At 45.6% G+C, this 15,927-nt stretch overlaps 1 protein-coding gene across 1 annotated transcript in view; it reads left to right on the forward strand.

Annotated features, from left to right (window-relative positions):
* The window catches only part of FHIP2A (FHF complex subunit HOOK interacting protein 2A), a 48,316-nt gene extending 35,507 nt beyond the window's left edge, over positions 1-12,809 (forward strand). Inside the window, exons 12-17 of the mRNA XM_068258526.1 lie at positions 711-851; positions 1,910-2,000; positions 2,090-2,233; positions 5,942-6,082; positions 6,955-7,058; positions 10,220-12,809. Coding sequence (XP_068114627.1) covers positions 711-851; positions 1,910-2,000; positions 2,090-2,233; positions 5,942-6,082; positions 6,955-7,058; positions 10,220-10,325 — 727 coding nt within the window. The 3' untranslated portion in view covers positions 10,326-12,809. The remainder of the gene's footprint in view (positions 1-710; positions 852-1,909; positions 2,001-2,089; positions 2,234-5,941; positions 6,083-6,954; positions 7,059-10,219) is intronic.
* The last annotated feature ends 3,118 nt before the right edge of the window (positions 12,810-15,927 follow it).

Genomic DNA, 15,927 nt, shown 5'->3' on the forward strand with positions numbered 1-15,927 from the left:
TTACATTACAGTAAAAATCCACCGACTTTAATGGTTAATAACAAAGCCCCCTTAAGTCCTAGAAACACCAAATTTTCAGGGTTTATTAAAACGAATCTTGTGAACAAGATGCAAAAAAAAGTTTTCAAAAAGACCTTATAGTTTTTGAGAAAATCGATGTTAAAGTCGGGTGAAATTTCCGCGATTTCCGGCGGAAATTTCCGCGATTTCTGGCGGAAATCCGCCTACGGCACTTACATTACCGATTTCCGCATTCCGATGCGGAAATGCAATTTCCGATCGGAATTTCGGAAATTGCATTTCCGCGGAATCCGAATGAGCATCCCTACTTAAGTGTGCTCTGTAGAGACCTGCAGAAAGTGTCACTGCTATATAAATACGTAATAATAAATGTCTAGGGGGTAACACCAGTGCTATTGTTGTAGCGTGATGCAGTATTACACTCCTGTCTCTTGTTCTCTGATGGATTGCCCCATTCACTGCTGATAGCAGCAGCACATGTGGCAGCGCACCGTGTGACCGCACCATGTGACCACACCTTTATAGTGTGAATGGGCTCTAACAGTGCTGTGATTTGAAAAGGTGCTAATTGCTGTAGTCACTAATCATTGCAGAGATGTCTGGTAATAACCTGTTTTCTCACGTCTTGTATAGATAGGCTGCTCTGCACAGTTCATTTGATTCTGATGGTGTTTCTTTCCTTTGCACAGAGATTTGGAAGAGGATCCCATATTTTCTGATATCTCTCCAGACAATGTATTGTCCAAAGAGTGGCTCAGTGCCTCACCCCCCATCAGCCCAGACCACCAGAGGAATGATGGGAAAACAGAGGTCCACAAGATCGTCAATAGGTGAGCTGCAGAGCTGCTACTCTGTACCGTGATTATGGTGTAAACCCTGTAACGGGGTTCTGACAAATCTAATTTAAATGAGGAATCATGCTGGACAATTTAAAGAGGACCTGTAACCAAGGATTGAACTTTATCCCAATCAGTAGCTAATATCCCCCTTCCCCATGAGAAATCTGTACCTTTTCTCAAATAAGGGGGGGGGGGGGGGGGACGGGATTGTATGGCTCATATTGTGGTAAAACCTTTCCCACAGTGTGATGTCAGGACAAAAGTCCTGCCAGTTTCCTGTCTGTGAGCCTTGCTGCATTGCGGGAAACTGCTGTTTCCTACTGCCAAGCAACAAGAATCTCGCTGTGTGCATATGTATATTTATAAAAAAAAAAAACTATTAGCAATGTTAGAGGTGTGGTTATAGATTAGGCAGTGTAGTTATAGATAATAACCAAATCTCTCTTCTATTTTTTTAACTTCTCACTTTGCACTGTATTGTGGGTTTCCCCCCCTTTTCGCTAAAGCTTCTTTTTAAACGTATCACTGAAAAATATATTTCGGGGGGGGGGGAATTAGATACCTACCTTGGTACAGAGAAGTTTCTAGCTAGTCCAGATGTGTTCTATGTCATCCTCGACCCCACCGTTGCCACACATGAACCTTCTGAATATGTCTGACAAAAGCTTGTGGCCACGCCACCTTCATGAACATGCACAGCTGTAATCACCTGCGTGAATATAGCCACGCCTGCACAGTAGCACAGAGCTGTTCGTGAACAAGCGTTTGCAGCTTATTGTGCTGTACGGCTGCATTTGTACACGATGGGGAGCGTGGCTGCAAATAATCAGATGTTATGGCCAGTGAGGGAGGTGTGGAGGAGGACACAGGAAGCCAATAGACTATCCAGAGGCTTCCCTCTACCTTGGTAAGTAACTTTTTGTTCCCGAAAGACTTCAGGTGTACTTTACATTTTTGCTTTACCTCCAGTGTGCTCGATAATCAATTTACTATAAGGTGCAATCGGATGTTTTAATCTGGGATAATAAAGCCCTTTTGTGCTTCCTTAGTTTCCTCTGCCTGGTCCCTGATGAAGCCAAGTCCTCGTACTACGTGGAGGGCACCGGCTATGACACCTACCTCAGGGACGCCCACAGACAGGTAAGTGGTCTCATCATTAACACTTGGTCATGCCTTCAAGTCCCGTCAAATTAGTCTGATCTGATAGATTGTAAATGTCTCTGGTGCAGTTCCGGGATTACTGTGCAATCTGCCTACGGTGGGAATGGCCTGGCACGGCTAAGGCTATTGAGAAGTGCAATTTAGAGGCTCCTTTCTTCGAGGGACATTTCCTCAAAGTCTTGTTTGATCGTATGGGCAGGATACTTGACCAGGTAAGGCGTAATTACTTACACACATCTTGTGCTTTATTTTGTGTGCTTTATTATTTGATGGTTTCGAAAGTTTTCCAAAAATGCCTTCCTTTATCTGAATCCGCGGGGGGGTTCCAAAAATGCCTTCCTTTATCCATATCCTGGGGAGCATCTGGCTGTTATCTATATTAGATTAGTCCTTCTGGGTCTCCCACCTTCACTCCGCGCTGCTCTGTTTAGCTGCTGCCTCCTTCTGAAAATTGGTTGACTTGACCAGGTGTGGCACACGAGCATGTGCAGCCCTGGACTTGCACATGCTCCCCGTAGCCAGGAGCATTCTGCGCATGCGCAGTATCAATTTTTACTTACTGCGCACGTGCAGAATTCTCCCAGAGACTGTAGTATGATGGAGAGGTTGCGCATGCAGCATTTGGAGGGGGAGAATTGATGAATGACAGCGAGTGAACAGGAGGACATCAGGGGACTGGAAGAAGCACCCGGAAAGTAGCTAGAAAGTTAAAACTTAAAATTTCCTTTAAGCCTGGCTCAGCGTAGTTTATCTACACCGGCTCCATCATATGTACCACAATAGCGCGTCCCGCCGTTACTAAACTCAGCTGTCTGATGACATCTTAGCTCCATGGTCCACCATGGTCAGATGCTAATTTCATTGGCTCCTGACCCTGTGCTCACTGTGAGTTAATCGCAGTGGTCACAAAAAAAAAGTCTTTAGAGGTCCAGAGCCTGACGGTCACAAATCAGTTATAGTGTACTCGGGGCGACATGACATGATGAGATAAACATGTTTATCTACAGTACTAAACCTATTAATAACCAGGCTGTTTTTTTATTTTGCTACCTGAAAGAGTTAATTTATAGGCATGGAAGTGACAACTTCTGTCTTGTCAGGAGCTTGTCAGGAATATAGTAAACATCACTGATGAGCTATTTTTTCTACATATTTCTGAGAGCAGAGGGAGAGAGAAAAGGGTCAATATAGTTCATGTGTTTTTTTCATTTAGGGGCGCTTGATAGACTGCAACTGAGCAGAGACAACAAAACATTCAATCTACTTTTTAAATGTTTAAATATAAAATAAAATCCTGGGATGTCTAACAAAAGTCATTCTTAGGAGTAGGAGGATAAATACAATTGTTTATCTCATCAGTTTTTCACCTCGGTTTCACTTTAAGCTTCTCCCTCAAGCATTCTACAGAACCATGGCAGAGCCTTTCTGTCTATACAAACTCCAAAATGGTGTATGGGAGACACCAAGGGTTATAAAACAATTAAAAATAGTTTCAAAGTAGAATATGTGGTAGACGTGCCTGACAATTGAAGCAAGAGGGATATGGAAGCTGACATATTTATTTGTTTTTAAATAATACCAGTTGCCTGCTTGTTTATGGTGTTATTCAGACACTACTGCAGTTAAATAAATCAGCAGGGCTGCCAGGAAACTAGTATTGCTTAAAAGGAAATAAATATGGCAGCCTCCGTATACAGTACTGCTCGCTTCAATTGTCCTTTTAAGAAAAGGGTTTTTATTATAATTGTCTCACGACTCTGCATTTTGTGGAGCAAACGTCATTTTCCTCAGGTCAACCAAGAAGATCTAGTGCATACATGTCAAACTCCGGCCCGCTTGCCAAATCTGGCCCTCAGAGCCATTACCTCAAGAGGGTTCCCCACTTTGCATTATGTTTGACCCACTCTAGACCACCAGGACAGCTATATTGGAGGTGAAACTCTAGAACACCAGGGAAGCCATAAGGAGGAGGTAGGGGGAAAGAACTGGACACTAGGGAACTGTATAGGGGAGGGAGGACCACTAGACACTAGTGAACTGTATGGGGAGAGAGGAGAACCACTAGGCACCAGGGAGTTGCGTTGCAGGGGGGGGGGGGGCGGCCATTAGACACCAGGGACCTTTTTATAAGGTGGCCAGTAGACATTAAGGTTGGCTAGCGTCTAGGTTTTTGGTTCACTTTGTATTTGAGTTTGACACCCCTGATCTAGTGGATGAAATGCTCAAAAAGAAGCACCTGTGCTACTGCTACCGGGCTAATGCCGACTAGTTCAGCACTAGCCTATAACACTTGCCTTCCTCCCAGCCCTTCAGAAATTAGCTAGGTCCATATATAGGTATACAATACAAAGCGTATTATACGAACTTATTGCGGCAGATCGGGGGTTAACAACCTGCCGGCGCTTCCGAGCGGCCGGCGGGTTGACGTCGCGGGTGGAGGGAGCCTATTGCCGGCGGATGCACGCGATCCACGGCAGGAATGAGCAGAACGACCCGCCATCGATCGGCGTATTGCGGTCGTTCTGCGGGCCACTTTGCCGCCGCCCATAGGCTGTGGGCGGTCGACAAGTGGTTAAAGGTATATTTTTGCTTTCTATCATTCTGAACTCATTTTAGTCACAGTTTTAGAGCCAGTGAGGACTGTCTCTGTATGATGGATGTGCTGGACACAGCCCTCCATAGTAATACCTGCAGTGAGAACTCTTCTCTGTCATTTTTTGAGCATTACGTTGGCGTAGTGGTTAGCGCTCCCGCCTTCCTGCGCTGGGTCCCCAGTTCGAATCCCAGCCAGGTCAACATCTGCAAGGAGTTTGTATGTTCTCAGCGTGTCTGTGTGGGTTTCTTCCGGGGACTCTGGTTTCCTCCCGGCACTCCGCTTTCCTCCCACATCCCAAAAACATACAGATAAGTTAATTGGCTTCCCCCTGGCCCTAGACAATGATACATACACTACACGATACATACGTAGACCTATGACTATGGCAGGGATTCGATTGTAAGCCCCTCTGAGGGACAGTTAATGACAAGACAATATACTCTGTACAGCGCTGCGTAATATGTTGGCGCTATATAAACGCTTAAATTAAATAAATCACTTTTTTTCACACAAATGAAAAGATCAAAAAATCTTTGTATTGCTATTTGCTAGTAATTAGTGTAAATATATGTGGCATTTAGAATTTAGGCTGCCTTTAACCACTATGCGACCGCCTAACGCCGATGGGCGGCCGCAGAGTGGCTCTCCTGGGACGGCCAAGAGTGAGGGGTGAGGATTAGTAGGGAACGAGTGCTTGCTCATAGCTGTTCCCTGCAAATACAGAGTGGGGATCCAATAGCAGCCTGACAGCCCCGATCAGAGCTGGCAGGCTGCAATGTGGGAAAAAAAAAGACACAAACATTTGTACAGCGCTGCGATCTAGCTAACCTAGTGACCTAGCTGTACAGGGGACAGCCCTGTCACTTAGCTGTCTCTCTGATTGGCTCACAATCTAATCCCTTTCATAGGCATCGGGTAATGAAGTGTATGGAGCGCAGTCAGGGCCAATTTAGGGGGAGGGGAAAAAATAGGATTTTTTTTTAATTTAAAAAAAAAAATCTATTAAAATTCATTAAAAAAAAATGCAGCAGCAATCAGAGACCACCAAAAAAATCCTCCATTAGTGGCAAGAAAAGGAGGAAAAATTCAGTGCTGAATTGTAAAAAAATTTGCCTGGTCACTAGGGGTCTATGAACCTGTGGTGCTCAAGTGGTTAAGCATTATTGCAGCATGTGTTGGCTTCACTTTGGTGCCATTGGTTTTTTTTTTTTTTTTTTTTTTTTTTTTTTTTTTAAACATGATGCTAAAATATGGCCATGTTAGAAAAGCAAGTTTGAGAGGTTGCGTAGATGGGATTACTGAATATATGTTTGTTTTCCTGCAGCCCTATGATGTAAACTTGCAGGTCACATCAGTGTTGTCCAAGCTGTCTCTCTTCCCTCACCCTCACATCCACGAGTACCTGCTGGACCCCTACGTCAACCTGGCCTCAGGGTGCCGCTCTCTCTTCTCTGTCATTGTCAGGGTGAGTATTGTCTCTAAATGGATCTTAATAAATGGACAGCAGCTTATCATTTGGTACAAAAGATGTTTTCTTTTTGTAGAAGACCGAAAGGTCCTTTTCATGGTTGGTGGGCACAGATCCTTCCTCACACCAGCTCTTTTATGGTCTTGTGAATAGGGGCGAAACAATAGACCCTGCAAGGGATGCAGCAGCAGGGGGCCCCAGACGCCACAGGGGGCCCCATGGGGAAGTTTTTTTTTCCCTGTCCTAAGAAACTGACAACCAGTGGCACAGAGAGAAAAAAACTTTCTGCTCTCTGCACAATTATTCTAATGACTGCATCTGTTCAGCCACTGATAACAAATCATACAAAGTTTTGCAGACAAAGATTTGTAGATGGTCCCTATTCAGTGTGTAGTAGACTCTTGTGTACAACGCCCAGCCCGCAGCTTCTCTACCCGTCCCCAGGTGCTGTGTACTGTAGTGATGCTGGAGGAGTCTGCAGAGCCAGTTCTGCTCCATCAGAGGTGGACAGATTGAGTGTAATAAGCTGAGGCTGGGAGCACACTTGTCTGTCAGTTTTCTATATGTGTTTTCTTGCCACCATGTGTCTGTATGTGTGAAATTATGCATGTTTTATCACAGGCGCTAATGTAATTGATGGAGAAAAATGCTGCAGTGCTTCACTGCTGTTTTTTATTTGCAGCAACACATTCAAGTGTGCACTAGCCAATTGAATAATACTGGTTCCCAGTTTACCTGTGCAGAAAGCGGAGGGAGGAAGGGGGTGGTGACTCGGCTGTATCACTCATTCTGTGGTGCTCTATAATCCAATGTGAATCTAATATGGCATGAGTCGGTAAAAAAAAAACATTGTTCCTTTCTTCTCCCAGGTGGTGGGAGATCTCATGGTGAGAATCCAGCGGATTCCTGATTTCACCCCCAAGCTCCTGCTTGTAAGGAAGAGGCTGCTGGGCCTGGAGCCGGATGGACCGATGTAAGACACACCTCTTGCATTTTCACTTACCATTGTATCCAGTGCAGTTCTTTGTCTTGGCCATAAGGGGTTATATTTCCAGGCAGATTATTCCCCTCCCCTTCCTGTTTGTCACTACTCTACAGTTACTTACACATGCTAAAGTAAACTCCGCCTAGGCGGCTGGTAAAGACCGCCTTGGGCAAGAATCTAGCGTGTTCACAGAAGCCCCTCCCAACCTCGCCTAAAGCAACCCCCAAGCTCATTGTTATTCCCACTCACCCTGCCTGTTGGAAGCCGTGCACAGAACATTGTCCCCTTTTCAGCAGTGACTCCTCACTCACCTACAGTCTCAGCCCTAAACTGTCAACCTAGGGATCAAATCTCAATTTGTGCCGGGCGACAGTTCTCCTACATCTGTAGACTTTTATCTGAATGCAGGTGATCCTGCAGTATAATTCAGCTGCCACATGTAGAGCTGAAAAAAAAAATATTGAAATAAAGCAAAGGTTTGAATTTTGATTATAAAAAAGGTTTACTTCCAGGCTCTAATGGAACCCTGTCTTGATAATTCCAACTGAGGATTTTCTTACCTTGTTGTCTGATGGGAAGTTCCCTGCATCATAGCTCTGCTCTCTCGTCTTTAGCTTTTGCTCATACGCTACTCAAACTGTAACAATTTGCCTCAGAAATATAGGAGGAAACCTGTGCATGCATACACACCAGATTACATTTGTATGAGGCGCCTGATAAAGGCTACCTCAGGTGGTGTGTGGGCATGGGAGTCGCCTAAAGATTAGGGTGCCGGAACTTTTTTTAACAATATAATTTATTGAACTTGCTTGCCGGATCTGTAGCAACCCCTGCATACACTGTTTCTTCATTTACTTCCATAGCAACAGAATGTGGTGTTAACCTGGAGGCTGGTGACATGTCTGTACAGCCTGGAGGCATTGACTCCCTTTTCCTGCCAGGTGACAGTGATTAAAAGCATTTACATGGCTTAAAGAGAGTCTGAAGCGAGAATAAATCTAGCTTCAGACCTCATAGTCAGCAGGGGCATGTGTGCCCCTGCTAAAACGCCGCTATCCCGCGGCTAAACGGGGGTCCCTTACCCCCCGAAATCCCCTCCGAGCAGTGCATCCCCCTTCCGGATTAAGGCAGGGCTAACCGCCGCAGCCCTGCCTCACGTGCGTCTGTCAGCGCGTATCTCCGCCTCTCCCCCGCCCCTTCACTGAGAGGGGCGGGGGAGAGGCGGCGATGCGCCGCTGATAGACATCGCTGAGAGGCAGGGCTGCAGCCGTTAGCCCTGCCTGAAGAGCAGCAAAATCTACGACCAAGTTGGTCGTTGATTTTGCAGGGGGGGGGGGGGGGGGGTTGTGGGGTCAGGGACCCTTGTTTAGCCGCGGGATAGCGGTGGTTTAGCAGGGGCACACATGCCCCTTCTGACTATGAGACAAGAAGCGAGATTTATTCTCGCTTCAGTGTCTCTTTATTAAGCTGCAGTGTTCATTTTTTCTTCCCTGGGTGCGTTGAACTGTGGATGCTTAGTGTTTGGTCAGAAGGAGCAGGTTTGAGTGAGCAGAGAATGTGAGGCTGCAGATAATTTCCCATCAACCAACAAAGTAGACAATCCTCAGTGCTGCATTATCACATGACAGGTCTCAGAACTAAGAAGGAATTTTCCTTCTACCAGACCCTCCTTTGTAAAAATTGAAGCGGATGCTAATGCCCACGTGATAGTGCACCCCCTCCTATTAGTTTGCCATAAATACCACACTGTAAGTCACCTAATCCACCCCTAGACCCAAACACCATATACATTCCCAAATAACCATTCACTCCTCATGTGCACGCACCACACATATATATATATATATATATATATATATATATATATATATATATATATATATATATATATATATATATATATATATATATATATATATATATATATATACCATAATATCTAATCCTCCACTCCTCCACATACACACTAGCTTCGTATCATTGCAGCTGTGTCATACTATAAAATGTCACTCACCTTTTTTTCTTTCTTATTTTTGTATTTATGTATTGTGTGAGTATTTTATCAGTTTCATTAAACCCTTACAACCCTTTTCTTTGCTTTGTCTACCTTCCCTTTTCTGTACCTTTTTGTCTTGGCATCTATATATATGTCTTGCCTCAATACCCCTCTCTTCCTTTGTTTCTTTCTCTATTCCTTACCCCTTTCATTTTATTCTTTCTCTTTGCTTTCTTTTTCTTACTTTTTCCCTACTCTCATGTCCTCCCTCGCTCTGTCCCTCCCTCTTCTCCCTCGTTCTGTCCCTCCCTCTTCTCCCTCGTTCTGTCCCTCCCTCTTCTCCCTCGTTCTGTCCCTCCCTCTCCTCCCTCGCTCTGTCTCTCCCTCTCCTCCCTCGCTCTGTCCCTCCCTCTTCTCCCTCGCTCTGTCCCTCCCTCTCCTCCCTCGTTCTGTCCCTCCCTCTCCTCCCTCGTTCTGTCCCTCCCTCTTCTCCCTCGTTCTGTCCCTCCCTCTTCTCCCTCGTTCTGTCCCTCCCTCTTCTCCCTCGTTCTGTCCCTCCCTCTTCTCCCTCGTTCTGTCCCTCCCTCTCCTCCCTCGCTCTGTCCCTCCCTCTCCCTCGCTCTGTCCCTCCCTCTTCGCCCTCGCTCTGTCCCTCCCTCTCCTCCCTCGCTCTGTCCCTCCCTCTCCTCCCTCGCTCTGTCCCTCCCTCTCCTCCCTCGCTCTGTCCCTCCCTCTCCTCCCTCGCTCTGTCCCTCCCTCTCCTCCCTCGCTCTGTCCCTCCCTCTCCTCCCTCGCTCTGTCCCTCCCTCTCCTCCCTCGCTCTGTCCCTCCCTCTCCTCCCTTGCTCTGTCCCTCCCTCTCCTCCCTCGCTCTGTCCCTCCCTCTCCTCCCTCGCTCTGTCCCTCCCTCTCCTCCCTCGCTCTGTCCCTCCCTCTCCTCCCTCGCTCTGTCCCTCCCTCTCCTCCCTCTCTCCCTCTGTTCCTCTCTCTCTCCCTCTGTTCCTCTCTCCCTCGCTCTGTCCCTTCCTCCCTCGCTCTGTCCCTTCCTCCCTCGCTCTGTCCCTCTGCTCTTTCCCTCCCTCTCCTCCCTCCCTCTGCTCTGTCCCTCCCTCTCTTTCCCTCTCTTCTCGCTTTGTCTTCTCCATCCTCTCCAGAGTTGACCACATGACCTTGTTGGAAGGGGTGATCGTTCTGGAGGAGTTCTGTAAAGAATTGGCAGCCATCGCCTTTGTCAAGTTTCACAGCTCCACCACCCCCTGATGTCACAGCCGCCCCCCATGAAGTCACACATTTGAGACCAAATCTTCTCTTTTTATTTGTTTTAATCATGGCAGAAGGACTTAACCTTGGAAAGAAGGGAATATCGCCAACGTCTGTAATGGTGCCTGGCGCTCGTCCGCAGGTCTCACCTCCTGCACGGGCACAGCGACACTTTACTACAAGGCAAACGGCCCCGTCCCCAGAACGCAGGAGAAACCCCCATGGTGGATTTCATCTCTTCCGTTACGTTGAGAGTTTTACAGGACTTTTAATATTGTGGACTTTCTTTGCAATTTATTTGTGGTCTAGCTTGTGCACATACGAAGACGGACCTTTTATTTTTTAATTCTTTAGCGACCGCTTTGCGGAAGGAGTGAAAGGGGTTAAATCCGATGAAGTTTACATAACCCGCGTGGTAAAAAGAGTAAACAGTATTACCACAATCATGTACATTACACTGACCCATTTAAGGTGTGCAAAGTCCGGAACTTTGGCTTTTACTTGACAAATGGATTTACAAACTTTTTTTAAATGAAAATCGATCACAAATGTTTTTCTTTATCCTGTACAAAAGAATGATGCAAGCATGACCGTTAAGTGTTACTCCGATCTAAATTGTAGTTTAGTTGTGGAAAAAGTAGGAAGGAATCTGTAAGGCTGTCAGGTCACCATGGATGGAACAAGAGTACCTGTCTTCGTACCATGGCAGGATCGATTATGCACCTCCTCAAAGGCGTTCTCTGTATTTTCTGTTAGAAAGTCTCAGCTTGCAGAGAAGTCAAACTCAAGGGCCGAGTTCCTCACACATTTTTGGCACAGCTCAAATGAATTGATGGGACTAAATCAGGAAAAGTATGGTTCAAGTAGAGCACATTTCCTCATTTCTCAATCCATCCTAAACACTGGCATGGATGTGGCCCCCAAAGACTGGAGTTGGATACTTGTGTTATAAAGTCACACATGTGCCCATCATTCTGCCCTACTATCCTGGTCACCGCACTTCAGCTTCAAGGCATTAGATGTTTCCCATAGACACATCTGTTGTCTTATAGAGAAGTTGCAGCAGCTGGAAGAGGGAGGCAGAACAATTGTCAAGAGTGTGGCGTCTCCTGGTGGGATTTTCTAAAGATATGGAAAAGGCCCTAACGCAGTGATCTGCAAACTTGGCTCTCCAGCTGTTAAAGTGGATCCAAGATAAGCTTTTACTCATTGCATGATTGTGTTCCTTTCATATAGTTTACAGGGCATTCCTCAAGCCAAATACTTTTTTTTTTGTTTTAATACTCTAATTCCCTATAAACTAAACAAGCCTCGCCCACAGCTCCTTTTGTGCTTTGGCAGTGTAGCAAGGGCTTATGAGAGCTCAGTCTGGGCAGGAGGAAGAGGAAGAGGAGGAGGAGGTTACTAGCCATTGATTTCAGAGGCGGAGGAGAGGGGACTGAATTTACACACAGGCAAGCTAATAGCATCTCCAGCCCTCAGCCAGTGACAATGTGAAAAAACGAACATGGCTGCCCTCATTGTATCACAGGAATAAATAATCATAAAATTTTGAAGCTGTTTGCAGCTAGATATGCTGTGTAAACTATCTAAGCTTATATATAGACAAGTTACTTGTTATAGTTAGTTTTTCATTTCGGATCTACTTTAAGCAACTACAAGTCCCACAATGCATTGAAGGAGTGACAGCCACAGTCATGATTCATAAAAGCAAATGCACTGTGGTACTTTTAGTTCCTTAACAGCTGGAGGGCCAAGTTTGCAGATCACTACCTTAAAGGAAACCTGTAACTTTCCAAACTAAAAAAAAGTTTTTGATGCACAATTAAATGACACCTGAAGTGACTTATTTAAAAAAAAAAAAAAAATCTTGATATGAAATTGTCTTTTGATTATCCTGTACCTCCCTACTCTGTAAATGCTGACAACACCTGCGCAGAGCTCATAAGAAGTGCAGAGAAATAATTTACAACCAATATGGGGAGGGAAACACTTCGAGGGAACCTAAACTGAGAAGAATATGGATTTTTTTTCCTTTTAAATAATACCAGTTGCCTGACTGTCCTGCTGATCCTGTGTCTGTAATACTTTTAGCCACAGCCCCTCAACAAGCATGCAGATCAAGTGTTCTGACTGAAGTCAGAGCTGCATGCTTGTTTCAGGTGTGTGATTCAGCCACTGCTGCAGCCAAAGAGCTCAGTAGGACTGCCAGGCAACTGGTATTGTTTAAAAGGAAACCTCCATATCCATCTCAGTTAAAGGGATACTGTAGGGGGGTCGGGGGAAAATGAGCTGAACTTACCTGGGGCTTCTAACGGTTCCCCGCAGACATCCTGTGTTGGTGCAGCCACTCACCGATGCTCCGGCCCCGCCTCCAGTTCACTTCTGGAATTTCTGACTTTAAAATCAGAAAACCACTGCGCCTGCACGCTCGTGTCCTCGCTCCCACTGATGTCACCAGGAGTGTACTGCGCAGACACAGACCATACTGGGCCTGCGCTGTGCGCTCTTGATGACATCAGCGGGATCGAGGACACGGCAACGCAGGCGCAGTGGTTTTCAGACTTTAAAGTCTGAAATTCCAGTAGTGAACAGGAGGCGGGGCCGGAGCGTAAGCCCTGAAAGCGCTTACACCATGGTGTAAGCCCTGAAAGTGCTTACACCATGCTTTCTTTTGCGCTAGTTCATATTGGGGTGTTCGCTTTCCGATCTGAAAAGCGCTGCATGAACCATTTTCGAAGCGATTTTGCCTCAATGGTAGGTATAGGTAAAATGCATTGTATTTATTATTTTCCGGGTGAAAGAGTTCACTTCCTGACTTGTGTCAGGGAGTGGATTAAAAAACTGCTCTAGAAAAGTGATTTTAACAAAAACGCACCGCCCCCCCCCCCCCCCCCCCCCCAAGCGGCGGGAACCGCAAAAAAAATATTGTCAAATGACCAATGCGAACAGAACGCAATGTGAACAAGATCTGACAGCCCCCTGTTCCAGCACGGAGTCCCTCTATTCTTGTGGCCACGATGTGTGGCCATGGACAAGCACATTCAGACTGGCCATGCGCGAGAAAAAAACGCACATGCCCAGTACAGCGAAGCAGTGGTGCACTGAGGAATAAAGCTATGCACGAGAGCTTCGTTCTACTGGGCATGTGCGGACCTTACTCACACATGCTTAGTCTAGATTCCCTCGCCAAAGGCTGGGACATGAAGAAGGACAATGCGTTGGAACGATAGGTGCTGCCAGGTTCCTGGAAGGCTCTAGATCAAGCAAGTCAAACTCCAGTCCTCAAGTGCTGAGGTCCTCATACATTTTTGACACAGCTCAAATGAATTGATAAGACTGAATCAGATGTGGTTCATCAATTATAACATATTTATCTGTCCATCCTAAACACTGGTATGGATATGGCCATCGAGGAGTGCTGTTCCTGTGCTCTAGACCATCCTCAAGGTAATGATCTATGTTTTAGCCCCTTTTCACTTCAGGTTTGCTTTGAATGTAAACACTGTGTTCATACTGGGGCTTTAGGATTTCTGCTAAAAGAATACAGACTTTGGCGTTCTGCTCTACGATGTGAAAAGACTGGCTTTAAACTGTCCCTCTGAAAAAAAAATTGTTATTAACTTTTTTATTTATTTAAACTGACTGCCCACAGGAGAGCCTTTTCTTCCCCTGGATGTAGTCTTTATTTGAAGCATGCTTAGCGGACCGTGTGATCGTGGACTGGCCATGTGATGATTTGTAGTAGTGACGGAGCTGACTCCAAGTCTCTCGGTCGGCAGCCAATTTGTCCTCCCATGAACACTCACAGCATAACAGCATTGTACCTGCACATTCATTTCCCTGCTGCTACCTTCTCAACCAGCACCTGGATGTCTACATTTTCTTATGTCACTTTTCTTCTCTTTATTTCTTTCATTTTGTTTTATTATGGAAAGTAATGGCTTTTGCTACGCGTCGCTTGTATAAAGAAGATAATATATTTTAAGAGCGGATGTGGAACGTATGATGTGGAACACAGTGTCTTATTTTATCAGTATATTCTGTATATATGTAGTGTATGATTTGTATTATACATGCATTATAAAGACTTTTCCTGTAGTGTGGCCACTTATTTCAAGAGGTCCTGTCTCGTGTCTTCCTGACTGATGAGCATCGTATTGTGCAAGAGCTGAAAAGAGCAGAGCTAAGAATGGGGACAGTGGTCCAGTGAGTTTATAACTGGAAGGGGCACCTCTCAGCTCTGCCTGTTCAGTAAGCCAGCACCTGTTCAGTAGGAAGCCTTGGGCAAGTCTCCTTAACACTGTTACTGCCTATAGAGCACGTCCTAGTGGCTGCAGCTCTGGCGCTTTGAGTCCGCCAGGAGAAAAGCGGGATATAAATGTTTTGTGTTTGTTTACAAAGAGATGCATTGGCATTCAGCCCTGCTAGCCAGCACAGTATGCATAAATGGCGCTGGAGATGGCAGCTGGTAAAATATCTGTAAAATTACTGATCTTCTTCTGGTTAATTCAGATAGTAAAATACTTTTCTATAACATAAGCTTATCCCAACACTCGCCCTACCACTCTATGCCTAACCCTAATCGATCCTCCCCACCCTGTGTCTGCTAGAAGCAGGGAGTTTTCAGGTTGCTGCACACTGTCAGTTACAACATTGGACTCTAGGTGGAGTCATTGAGCTGTGGCTTATGCTTTGGAATATAAGGACAGCAAATCTGACACCACTATTGTAAATTCAATGACATGCTAACAATTTGTCTTAACATTCAAATTGCATGTAAATTATATGCAGCTTGTACATGGATCAATAAAAATTGACAGAAAGTTATGATTGATCTAATTTCAAGCTGCGTATAATTTGCATGAAATTTGAATGTTTGGAGACATTAGTTGCATCTCATTAATCATGCCTATGATTTATCACTGCTGTCAGAAGGCTTTACGCTTGGACCTGTTGTCAGTTGAGACTAGGAATGGTCAATTAGATGTTAAAAATTCTGAGTTGATGCAGGAATAATTATTATTATTTCGTATTCATATAGTACCAAAATCTTCTGCAACGCTGCACAGAGTATATAGTCTTGTCACTATCCCTCAGAGGGACTCGCAATCTAATCTTTCCCATTGTCATATGTATAGTGTAGTGTATGTATCGCAGTCTAGGGCCAATTAAGGGGGAAGCCAATTAACTTATCTGTATGTTTTTGGGGTGTGTGAGGAAACTGGAGTTCCAGGAGGAAACCCACACAAACACAAGGGAGAACAAACGAATCCAGCGCTAACCACTGTGCCATCGTACTGTCCCACAATAAGTTGCAGCTTGAAAATGGACCAATCGAATTCCACCTTGGCTTGACAATAGTATGAAAAAATTGCATAATCCTGGAAGTTAACTACTTTCAGACCGAGCGAGTGCGAATCTACGTCGGGCAGGGGGCGCTGCGGTCCTGACAGGACGTAAACTCTACGTCCCATTGACCGCGTGCCCCTGCCCGTTCCCGCCGCTCGGTCCGCTCTGCCCCCGCCGCTCGTTGCTGCCCTGCCGCCTCTATGACAGCAGAGCACTGTGAGCCGGGCAGGAGCCGTTTTCATTGGCTCCT

The sequence above is a fragment of the Hyperolius riggenbachi genome, chromosome 10, assembly GCF_040937935.1.
Source record: "Hyperolius riggenbachi isolate aHypRig1 chromosome 10, aHypRig1.pri, whole genome shotgun sequence".
Classification (NCBI taxonomy): domain Eukaryota; kingdom Metazoa; phylum Chordata; class Amphibia; order Anura; family Hyperoliidae; genus Hyperolius; species Hyperolius riggenbachi.